The 13208-nt window shown below is 30.7% G+C and overlaps 1 protein-coding gene across 5 annotated transcripts in view; it reads right to left on the reverse strand.

The window, feature by feature from the left end:
• Nucleotides 1-5337: 5337 nt before the first annotated feature.
• LOC142317282 (uncharacterized) overlaps nt 5338-13208 on the reverse strand; it is a 28748-nt gene continuing 20877 nt past the window's right edge. For all 5 annotated transcript variants that reach the window (XM_075353695.1, XM_075353697.1, XM_075353694.1 and 2 more), the window contains one exon: nt 5338-6114. In XM_075353695.1, coding sequence (XP_075209810.1) covers nt 5452-6114 — 663 coding nt within the window. In that variant the 3' untranslated portion in view covers nt 5338-5451. The remainder of the gene's footprint in view (nt 6115-13208) is intronic.

Genomic DNA, 13208 nt, shown 5'->3' on the forward strand with positions numbered 1-13208 from the left:
TCAGCCTAGGATGATCCATCACCCCTGTTACCTAACCCAGTTGTCTTATTTATGTTACCAGTGCAAGGTTAATTATAAATATGGAAAACAAACATAGCATTAGTAAGGATGGAAGCACTAAAAGCAGCAAAACATACAGTTGATTACAATAGAAATGAAAATGGGCATAATGAAGCATCTTGAATATGATGAATTGCTTGCTTCAATAGATTGTGTTCAACCTCAATTATTCAAATACTGCAACAATTTTAAAAGGCAAACAAACATTCTTTATTATATGAACAATCTTATTATAATGCATATAATAACTTAGTCCAGTCAGTCTAAAAAATGATCTACCATTGTGGAGGAAATGGAACATTGCCTAACAATTTAGATTCAAAATCAAAATAATAAGAAAAATCAATGTCTGAGTACTGAACTGACTCAAAACAAAGCCAGAAGCCTTTTTCATGATATTAAAGCACATTCTGGAGATACTGATTTTATGGCTAGTGCAGGATGGTTTGCTAGATTTAAGAAACAGATAAGTATGAAAAACCTTTATCAGGAGAGTCTGCAAGTGCCAATCATGATGCATCTAAAGACTATCCACCAGTTCTGGCAAAAATTACTTAAAAATAAGGTTATGATTCTCATTAATTTTCATAGCCTGTAATTTGGAGTTCTAACAAAAAAGCATGGGTCACATCAGTTTTATTTCATAATTTTTTTGTAAATTACTTTATTCCAGTTGTCAAAATTATTGCCTGAAAAATAATCGGGCATTTAAAGTGTTACCCATCTTGGATAATGCACCAGGTCATCCTATTACATTAGCTGATTTTAATTCACATGTAAATGTCAAATTCTTGCTTCCAAATACCACCACAACTTATTACAACCTACGGACCAGACAGTAATAGCAACCTTCAAACGGCTGTGTTTATGTCGCAGTATTAGCCAATCAGTAGAAACTACTAGTGCAGATGAAACAGTAATATTAAATGGTTTATGGAACGATTACAACATCTTAGATGCAGTAAAAACCATCGCTCATTGTTGGAACGAAATTAAACAAACGACTATCAATCAATGTTGGAGAAAACTAAATCTGAAGTTTGTTTCTGGTTTACAAGGCCAAAAGAAATAAATTGATGGCAGAATTGCCCAAGAAACTGCAGAAGCAGATAAAAAAATCACCTAAGAAGTCTTTGAAATGGGACACAAATTAAATTTGGGTATTGACATGTAGTGTGGAAGGATTGAGTCTCATTCAGTAGAACTGACAAACTATGAGTTAATGGAAATGCAGGAAGAACTAAGAGATGAAGGCCATGATGAAGAAGAACCTAATGCAATTCTTCCAACAAAGACTTTGACAGCCAAACCTGTTTACAGATTCCTTAAATCAGATTGAACTTTCTTTAAAGGCATTTCAGAATAACCGAAACTCTAACAGAATCTCTACTCTCTGTGAAGGCTAACAGAGCGTTAGCCTGCTACAAACAAATTCATGATGAGGTGGAAAAAAGGGTACAGTGCAACTTTCAATCATGAAGTTTTTGAAGAAAGTAAAGAATATTTACAGTTTAGGTGCTCCAGGGCCAAGTTCTGGCCAATAACATCACCTAATGGTACACCATGTCATATGTAAATTGAGAAATTAAACATTTAATTTTAGAATCTATAATTTTTTAAATAATCAATGTAAAGATTATCTTTGTTTACCTTTATAACTGAACTGTTTGCAGAATGTTACTCAAGTTTTAAGGGCTTTCTTTTATAGATGAAATGTTTATGTACATAGGTCACACTTTTATGTTTTTACTGTATCTATTTTTACAGTGTTGTTTTTTCATTAAATATCCTATATTATAAAATGTTTATTTTATTTTTAATTCCATTTTTTATTTGTACCATTCACATAGTATTGTAAGTGAACACTGCATCATTATGAACTATAGTACAGTAATTTTTATTTAATTATAAACTATAATACATACTGTACAATAAAAATTGAACTTAAACACCCTTTATGAACAAATTATGTTTGTATGTTAGGGTTCAGTTGTATTAATGTTGGTCTAGAAAGAGAGAATTTTTACTTCTTAAATGGTAATCAAGGAAGTTCCACACAACTTCATTAATACAAAAGGTATAATATGATTCAGACATGGATTAACATCAGATCACATGCACTGGCGGCATAGCAATTATTTTTTCATAATTTTGGCTGCACTATAGAGCCGTTGTTTACTCAATTCTCCCAATTCCTTCTTCCAGTGGTAATTATACAGTTGTCAAATTTTCGATAATCTATGCCATCCTTGTGTGTATTTACATTACTTTTTTGCAGTTTATTTCAAGTATCTGTGCTGTATTTCTACATTTTTTTGTGTTATTTTTGTCAAAAATGAATTTTGAAGAATACCAAAGATGTATTGCTAGTATATTGCAAGAGTTAAAAGGTAAGGAAAGTCAAAATGAATTCTACTCTGAGGATAATGGTTATAAAGACAACTAAGAATATAGTGACGTAGATGAAGGAGTTGTGATGCAAAACCCTGAACCAGATAGTGAATCTGAACAGTGTCGAATCAGATAGACACTGAAGAAATCAAATGAAATGATCCAACTTATTTATGTAGGGACAAAAACCAATTTGGTATGCTAATCCAATCAGAAAACAATGCAAAAATCCTAAAAAGAACATTGTGGCAAAGCTTCCTGGTCCACTGCATGAAGTAAAGTACAACATGAAAAAACTGAATAACGTTGTTAGGTTGTTTTCTTTCTAGATATGGTTAATAAAATAGCAGCATATATTAACATAAAAATTAGAAGTGTACAGGACAATTATGCTAGAGAAAGGGACACAAGGCAAACTAATTTTGTTGAAATGAAATCTTTCATTGGTTTGCTTTACCTTGCAGGTATTTGCCAAATGAAATGTTCATAGATCTGATGGTGTTGGAGTAAAGTTTTTTCAGCTCATTTGTGGTGAAAACTGATTTATATTTTTATTACAAATGTTACATTTTGATGATGTCTCTGATGCAAATAGAATGAAACGAAAGGGCTTAGACAAATTTTTTGATGAATTTGCCTGCTATTGCTATAGCGTAGTATTGTAAAAAATACTACAGTATGTACACAACTTTTGATGAAATGGTTCAAAATTCATGAAGAATGTGCTGCTTCAGGGTTTTTATGCCCAAAAAACCTGGAAAGTATGAAATTAAATTTTAGGCATGAAAGTATGAATTAAATTTTAATGAGTATTGTGTTCCGATTAACAAACTTATTATACTTCTAACTTAGAAGATTTTATCAGAAACCAGCCTCATGATCCTTTCTACATTGATACTGCAATAAACGCTGCTGTATAAAAATTGGTTCACCACAGTGAAAGAACTGGATGAAATATTACTTGTGATAATTTGCTTACATTGGTTCTACCTGCAGAAAGACTCATACAAAAGAAGCTAACAATTGTAGGAATGATACAAAAAACAAATCCCACATTCCACCACAACGTTTTGCAAAAGACCACTAAAGATCACAATTTTTGGATTTCAAAAAAAATATTACTCTGGTTTCATATAAAACAAAGGAGACTAAAGTTGTTTATCTCCTTTCAACCATTCAACCACATATGATGACAACGCCATTGATGAAGATATAAGTGAGCAAACCAAACATGAAATCATAACATTTTATATCTTTATGATAAATGTTGGAGGAGAATGCAACATTATTTTCAAACATAATAATCCAAATGAAAAGAAACCCATAAAAGAGTTTCTCAAAACGCTTGCCAGGAGTCTACTTGAAGATCAAGCAAAACGACGTTTTTATGAAACACAAATACCGACGAGTATGACAACAAGACTAAGAAATTTTCCAGATTCCAGTAAATTCCCTTCCTCCACCACATCCTGAAGCTGAACAAGGTGAACCTTCAGCTTGTAAAGAAAGAAAACAATGGGCTTTCTGCCCAACAAAGAAAAATATGAAGATGATGTTATTTGTTCAAATTACAAGACGCATTTGTGAAGAATACACAATTTCCATGAGGAAAAACTGTTATTAGAATAATTGTAACATGTAATTTTATGTAGTACTGCAATTATGATTGTAAACTAATGTAAATAATATTAGTAGTAATAACAATAATAACCTTACCGCAATCGACTGCTAATGTAATTAAAGGTTTTTCAATATCTACGTTAATAAACGTATCTGTAATATGAATATTGTATATATATATATTGCAGAAGTCACTTTTATATTAATAAAAATTCAATAAATTCATACAGAATAAAAAAAATATTTATATAATATTTTCAAAAATAAAAAAATCATTCACGCAATAAAAATAATTTTAGAAACAGATACATTGCAGTAACGGCACTATGCCGTCATCATGTGCAATCTCATTACTATATGCTTGTGTGTGATGTAGTGTTAAGGGAAATGGACTGAAATGCATTGTCGAGAAAACCTTATCAAACTACAAAAAAGTCAGAGATATACTGACATAAGAGTATGTCATATACTTTTGGACTCTTTTCCCACATTACTTTTGCATTATTCTAGAAATTAATAACAGTCATAATATTGTTAATATAGAAATAAATCATTTTTGTATGAGTGGTAACTTTGCTAATTCTAGATTACAACAAAATAAATGAAAATAATCTTAATGACTAAAGTTGTAGAAATACTGTTGTTACTAGTATTTGATCACAATTTTATTTAAAATTAACTTAATACTGTTTGGTTTTGACAATTTAATTGGATTTTAAGGTTCCGGAAATGTTTATACAGAATAACTAATGTCAATTAATTAAGGACCTAAAGAATTTTAAACTATCAACCAGCTTCTTGATTCAATCACCCAGGTTATGAGAAAATGAATGGTTAAAGCTTTTTAGACAAAAAGTAATTTTCAACCATTTGTTATAATTTTTCTATTATTATGTACCAGTTTTAAGATTACCACTTTAACATTCAAGATCTATTTATGATCTGATTTATGTTTACTATTAGTTTGATCCATGTATTTATAAACTTTATCATTTCAAGTTATTTTTTGTTATTTTATCATTTTCCATAAGATTACTGAAACACCAAAGTAAAAAAAAAAAGAATAAACAGAAATAATTAGGTAAGGTGAAGAGTATTCTTTGCTAGATTAAATTCAATAATAATAAAGGTTTGGTACACTAATTAACCACTAAATTGACACAATATGTTAAAAAAAAACTTAAAATTAAGAAACAGCATTTGGATATTAAATAGTTCTTGGAAATATCATAAAATGGATAAAAAAATTAATGACAGTATTTACAATTGAAAATTTAATACGAGTATACTGTCAATTAAGATTAGTACTGACAGAGATATTCTCCTACATTCTGAATGCATTTCACAGTAATGGATACCTATGTAAACTTAATTTCTACATCAAACATGGCATCTATCAGGCCAATGAGTTTTATTATGTCTTAAAAGATCACTCTTTTGTATAAAAGCTTTACTGCACACTGTACAAACAAAATCCTTCTGACCTGTATGTAATTTAGAATGTTTTAATAAATCACTTCTCTGTATAAAACCCTTGCTACATACACCACAAACAAAGTCTTTTTGCCCTGTATGTAATTTTGTATGCCTTAATAGATCACATTTCTGTACAAATGCTTTGCTACAGACTGTGCATACAAAATCTTTTTGTCCAGTGTGTAATTTTATATGTATCAATAGTTTATTCTTATGAGTAAATCCCTTACTGCAAATATAGCACTTATGATCCATATCTCCTGTATGTAACTTCATATGATACTTTAAATTGCGCTTAGAAACTAAGAATTTACCACACTGTGGGCACTTATGAATTGATTTTTCTGGTCCATATGCAGGCTGAGTTTCTGAAGGATTTGTTTGTGTAACAGGTGAACTGAGATCTGTTGAAATGAGGTGTTGTGGACTTATTCCTCCTCTCTGATTAACTACTGCAGTTAGTAATCTGTTATGCAGTCTGCTATGCATATGCATTAAGAGATGCATATTATCTGCTAAATTCATCGCATCAGACCTTCCAACTTCTCCATGTCCGAGTGGTGTACACTGTAAAACAAACAAACTTTTGTACAAAAGAACATTAATAAACTAATTAAAAATAAATATTATGAAATATTTAATGATAAAATAATCTTTGTAAATTTATGAAAAAAAAGGTGGTAATTTCTTTGAAGATGATTGAATCATTTCCCAAGAAATTGTCTTCAATTCTATACCCAAAAATAAGCTAAAAAAAGTTCATTTAACGTAAGTGAGAAAACAGTTTGTTAGCAAATTCCATCTCGTGAAAGCCCTACTTTCTGTTTCCTCTGAAATTAAACCATACTAAAATTCTTGGAGTAAATTTGGTGATTCCTTATGATTTTTGATCTAAGAATTTGAATAAAAGTGGTCCCAGACCTTTATCTTACTTAAATTTTAAGAAAAATGGGATAAAACTTAAAAAAGTTTTGTCGGAAAATATACCTTTTTAGGTTTGGAATAAACAAAACACATAAACTGGATCGGAAAAGTGATACAATTTTAAACAGAATAATTTATATACAAATGCTAAAAGTTATAAAAGTAAATTTAAAAGTCATCCTTCTAAAACATATTAAAATTTTTATTTTTTCGTAGGTTAGTAATAACAGGTAATCAACAATTATGTTTAGTGTCTAGCATCTGAATATTCATTTGAGCGGTGTTTATGCTGTTATTGTTTGGTCATTCACATTGGGTGATGCCACAAATTTGTTTTCATTTGGAGAGTTAATGGGTATGTTTTTAATTCATGGTAAACTGTTGTGCATGATTACTAGGAAGATTATCCAGACTGAAGTGTACTGGATCATAAAACATTTGAGGCTTTGGAGAAGCGAGTTGGAGAAAAAGATATGCTTAAATCACAATCTGATGCTGGCCATGAAGGTTTTGTGAGAAACACCAACAATGAAGAAGTAATATTGAATGTGGTACAAGTATCTCCCCCACTCAAGCAACAGAAGGTTGTCATATCACTTTCTTGTTTTGCAATCAAGTGTGTGGCGAATGTTACGAGAATAACAATTATATCTATTCCATACAACACGTGTACCAGAGTTATTACCACCTGATTTTGATAAACGGATGAAATTCTGTTGATGGTTAATTAGAAAAAGTAAACATCATCCTGATTTCCTATGTAATATTCTTATTACTGATGAATCCTGTTTTACATAAAATGGTACTGTAAATTATCGAAACATACATGGACAGAAGAAAATCCCCAAGAGACTGCTACAGGTCATTTCCAACGTACTTTTTTGTTTAATGTGTGGTGTGGTTTTCTTCGTGATGATCTCATAGGCCTTTTTTTCTTACCGCCAAGGCTTAATGTAGAGTGGTACTTGCATTTTTGCAAACAAATCTGATGGGTTTCTTGGAAGATATTCCACTTGCAGAGTGCAATATGGTTTTTCAATGATGGCACACCTGCTGATAACTATTGTGATATGATGAATCATTTAGTAAGCAATAGATTGGTTGAAACAAACCGGTAAAATTACCACCTAAATCTCATGATTTCATGGCAGCAGACTTTATCCTTTGAGGTTGGATGAAGTCGTTAGTCTCTTCTGCTCATATTGGCACACAAGAATTGAGACATCATATAACAGAAGCTGTGTCTAAAATTAGGAATAATAATGATAATATTAGACATGCTCAACTAGCATGGATTTGCCAAACTGAACTATGCACTGAACAGCATGGCATCCACATTGAGCAACTGCCTTGAAGAAATGTTTACAGTTTTATCAATAATTTTTTGAAAAAAACCATTAAAAGTATATAATTTTTATTTTAGAATTACCACATGAAAATAAACAAGAACAAAACGAAAGTAATGAAATGTAGTAGAAATAATGAAGATGAACCACTGAATGTAAAAAATAGGAAGAGAAAAGATTATGGCGGTAGAAGAATTTTATTATTTGGGAAGTAGAATTACTAAAGATGGACGAAGCAGGAGTGATATAAAATGCCGAATAGCACAGGCGAAACGAGCCTTCAGTCAGAAATATAATTTGTTTACATCAAAAATTAATTTAAACGTCAGGAAAAGATTTCTGAAAGTATATGTTTGGAGTGTCGCTTTATATGGAAGTGAAACTTGGACGATTGGAGTATCTGAAAAGAGACAAATGACAAATGAAGAGGTGTTGCAGCAAATAGATGAAGAAAGAAGCACTTGGAAAAATATATTTAAAAGAAGAGACAGACTTATAGGCCACATATTAAGGCATCCTGGAATAGTTGCTTTAATAATGGATGGGCAGGTAGAAGGAAAAAATTGTGCAGGCAGGCAGCGTTTGGAATATGTAAAAAAAATTGTTAGGGATGTAGGGGGTATATTGAAATGAAACTACTGGCACTAAGTAGGGAATCTTGGAGAGCTACATCAAACCAGTGAAATGACAAGACAAAAAACAACAAAAATTTTTTTCATTTTTTTCTGTTATTAATTAACTTTAAATAACTTTCCTATTTTTTTTTTTTTTTTTTTTTTCATTTATATTATGTAGTTTAAAATCATATCATTTTTACAATCTAGTTAGTGTTTTGTTTCTAATTAAAGTTGAACTTTTCAAATTTGTGATAAATTTTAATAAACATTATTTATATCAATTTTCTCAGAATTAAATTCTCTACAAAGTTAACTAGAAATTTTTATTTGTTTATTGGTAAATTAACAAAGAGATTTTATTCCAAACCTAAAAGTGTATTTTCAGACAAAACGTTTTCATGTTTACTCCGTTTTTCTTAAAACCAAAATTAGAGAGAGCTCTGGGACCACTTTCAATCAAATTCTTAGATAAAAAACCATAAGGAAGCATCAAATTTATTACTCAATTTGTACCCCAAGAATTTTAGTATGGTTTAGAGCAGTGATTCTTAACCGGGGGTGCCCGCACCCCTGGGGGTGCGGGAGAAGCCTCTAACAATATACATGCATTATTTTTGTGATATTTGAAAAGTATGTATTTGAATTTTCGATGACATCAATCAATTGTTTTTTGTTTAAAAACGGTTAGGTAGATTTGGCTGTGTCCACTCCCACTCCCTTACTCTCTACCTGAGTCTATTATTGTTTCTGCGTCATCGCCAGTTTGTTCAAAAACCTCTTGAGACGGATACATGTACGCATTTAAAAATCCGATTATTTCCATTACATTTACATTACTTACCTATTTAATACATTCGTATTGATCAGTGATTCAAGCCCAAATAGGATACATCGATAATACAAATGTAAGAATTTTTCTCACTAATTTAAAATAATGCACCCGAGCCACAAACATATGTTTCAATGAAACATATGCCACAATTTATTCATACGTGTTATACGAGGTTTGGGTGTATTTTTGGTATTTTTTATACGTTATTTCTAAATATTTAATTGATTATAGTGAACCCTGCTATGTCAAAAAAACGCCAATGGAACGACAAGTATGTTGCTTATGGATTCACTTGTACAACAGAAAAAGATGGTACGCAATGACCTCAATGCATCTTATGTTCCAAGATATTTTCAAACAGCAATCTCAAACCATCAAAGTTATCAGAGCATTTCAACAATCTGCATGGTGGTGAAGGTGCAGGTGCATAGCATGAACAGCTTGAAGTCAAAAAATGCTCGATTTGATACCAGTGGTACTATCTTAAAATTATGCCAGCCAGCAATTCAAAAGCCCCTGTTAGAAGCTTGTTTTACTACAAATAATATAAGACATAAAAGCCAGTCCACTAAAAGTAAGTATACAACTGGATAAATCAACCGATGTTGATAATTGCAGCCAGCTCTTGGTATTTGTGCGATGGGGGTGCGGAGACCTTTTTTCAGATTCAAAGGGGTGCGGCTCACTTAAAAGGTTAAGAAACACTGGTTTAGAGGGAGAATTTACGGTGTTCAGAGGAAACAGAAAGGACGGCTAAATGTTTCGTTGAGCTGAACTTGCTAACAAACCATTTTCTGACCTATGTTTATATGCACTCTTTTTCTTATTTTTGGGTATAGAATCATCTCCTTTTTTAATCCCTTTCGATGTTGCTTAGTTGATACAATATAAATAAGAAGTTGTTAAATAGAAAAAAATTCAGAATTCCATCTTGACATCAAGTTTGTAGATGCTGATGTGTCATTTCAAAAATGAATTTGTGGTAATTAAGCTATAAAATAACTTTATTTATGCATAAAAAGTCTACTTTGGTATGAATCTGATGATAACTGCTAACATAAGTTATTCTAAAAAGTACCACAACCTATGTATCCAAGCAAGCATTCGATTTGTTTATAAGATATTCTAATAATACAACTAATTATATGATTGAATTACAAAAAAACTCATGTAATAATCAGTGGCTGATTCTCACATGAGTTAGAATTAGAAACCAGTTTTCTAACTGATTACTTTTAGAGGTCTAGCCAACTTGATGTAAAGTTTGCAATTTATTGATTTATACAAAACTGGATTAATTTGTCAAAAAACACATGTAATAAACAAGAAATGATTGCTTTGTTCAAGATAATGAAGTATAGTAAATTTTTTGATTTCATGTTTAAATGGATAATAATACAACTTATTCTTCAACAGTATAATTTTCAAAGTGACTTGATATTTTTATTTTTACCTTCTTTTATACTTCTGAAATAAAAAAAACAATCAATACTGGTATAAAAGCCTCTATGTAGTAACCTACTCTAATTGAGGCCAAGAATGTCCCTGAACTTGCCACATATAAGTTTAAGTATATATAAATTATTCTACATGACAAGCATCTGAATATTTTATATAATTTTTGAGATGAGAATTACAGATCATAATAAACTGTCAAATAAAAGTAGATTTTCCTTTGTACAATCTGCTTGGATGCAGCATCATTCTATACAATGTGCTTTAAATCACTATCAGTTTGCAGAAAATATCTTTGCAACAAACCACTGATTTTTTAAAAATTAAAAAAAGAATATAAAATAAGTTATACATTGTTCAAAAGAGATGAAAGCCTTCAATAATCACCCAAATCCAGATAATACTGTAAATTAATTAATGCAATAAGTGTTCATAGTAGGGGAAATGATTGTGAATGTTATAGATATCAGGGGGAATGATTTTGAAGGAATCTGCTACATAGTTCAAATGGAAAAATCAGAACAGAAAGATTTACACTGTCCTTACACTAATGTATAAGAATTCTTCAGCTCGATTAACTGTATTACAGATCCAATTCTGCAGCAACACCAGAAAAGAAACAGTAACAAAAATAATTACAAATTCACAAGAAGCAGCATAAAAATACAAAACAGAAAAAATTTCACAAAAGCAGAATAACAAATCAAGTTACAAAAAAATTCCATAGACGAGAAAGAAGTCAATCAAGATAAAACCTTATACGTAAAAATATAATTTATAATATGTAACTTATGTATATAATGGGTTTTTCGAAAAGAAGCAGCAGATTTTAAATATTTTTTCTAATGACAATAATAAATAAATAGACACATATGATACATCACTGAATAGAGGAAATTTCCAAGTTTTAAGTAATAATTCCATTCAATACCTACAGTGGGACTGTGGTTTGTTTACAAGAAAATGGCAACAGCACAGGAAAAGTTGTTTTGTGTGCTGCAGTATGCAAAGAGTGAATCCACTGTATCAATGCAGCATGCATTTTGTTGTAAGTTAAACAAAGAGCGACCTCATCATAAACAAATTTACAATTGGTAAAAGAAATTCATAGAAGATGGTAGCATGTGCAAAGGAAAAAGCACTGGTCGTCTTGCACGTCAGATGAAAATGGTGACGTATTTGAACTGCTTTCGAATGTAGCCCTAGGAAATCCACAAGCAGAGGAAGCAGAGAACTTGGAATTCCACAACCAACGATATGGGATGTGTTTAAAAAAGTCTGCACCTGAAGTCATATAAATTGCAGTTACGTCAGGTATGGCAGGAAGATGATACAATTCCAGGATGATGGACTGGCAAAGATGGGCAACCTAATCTTGTTCATTTTAAGTGGCCTCCAAGGTCACCAGATCTTACCCCTTGCGATTTTTATTTGTGGGGATATATAAAAGACAGTGTATAGGTACCACCTATGCCTGCTACTCTCCAAGATCTGTGAAATCAAATTGTTAAAGGAGTGAATTCAATTACCAGGGACCAGTTATTAATTTGAGTGTGGCAAAAAATGGACAACCAATTTGAATTTTGTCACATAACAAATGATGCTGGTCATGTTGGATGCATATAAAAATAAAATAAATAAATAAAAATTTGAATTTTCCTCTATTCAGTGATGTATATGCGTATATATTGTCGTTCATTAGAAATAAATATTTAGAGTGTGCTCCTTCTTCCTGAAAAATCTGTACCATATATACAATTTAGAATGTAAAGGGCTCCTGATCCAAACAAAGAAACTTAAAGATTAATAATCGCAACTGTTTTTTTTTTCATAAAAGCACCTGATTATCTATTTTTGTTACTAAAATTTACACACAAAGTACTAAAAGTCAAAATGACTCTTATTAAGTTTATTTACTAACATAAATCAAGAGTTCTCAGATACACTATCAATGCAAGTTCTCTTTTTTAACTTGCATAAGTACGCTTAAATCAGCTGTTTTTAACCACTGTATAAAACCTTAAACATAAATACGACCTTTTCTTTACAAAATCTAATCTCAAAATATGTCAAAGTTCAATATGGAATAAAAAAAAAACATTAACACATAAAATAGAATATTCACATAAAGATAAAATGAAGAGTAGTTTTTGTAGTTAGTTTCACCTAATTTTTTTTTTTTATTTTCTCTTAGTTCAACTTAAAATAGCTTGGATCTTATAATGCAATTCTGGAATTTGACATTTCAAGGTCCTTTCTCCAAATTAATCATATCTCATACACCTTTTGTTACCTTTATCCTCAATATTCTTTATACAGTTTTGTTGTTGTTTTATTTTTTACATATTCCAACTTAAAAAATTTCATCATCCTACTACATGACAATTTAAGTTAACTGATTTAAATATAGATTTAAAACTCTTTGGGTTATTTTATTTATATGAAAATTCTGAGATGATGCTAATATATTTAGGGTCTTCACTGAAT

This window comes from Lycorma delicatula, chromosome 1, assembly GCF_047948215.1.
Source record: "Lycorma delicatula isolate Av1 chromosome 1, ASM4794821v1, whole genome shotgun sequence".
Classification (NCBI taxonomy): domain Eukaryota; kingdom Metazoa; phylum Arthropoda; class Insecta; order Hemiptera; family Fulgoridae; genus Lycorma; species Lycorma delicatula.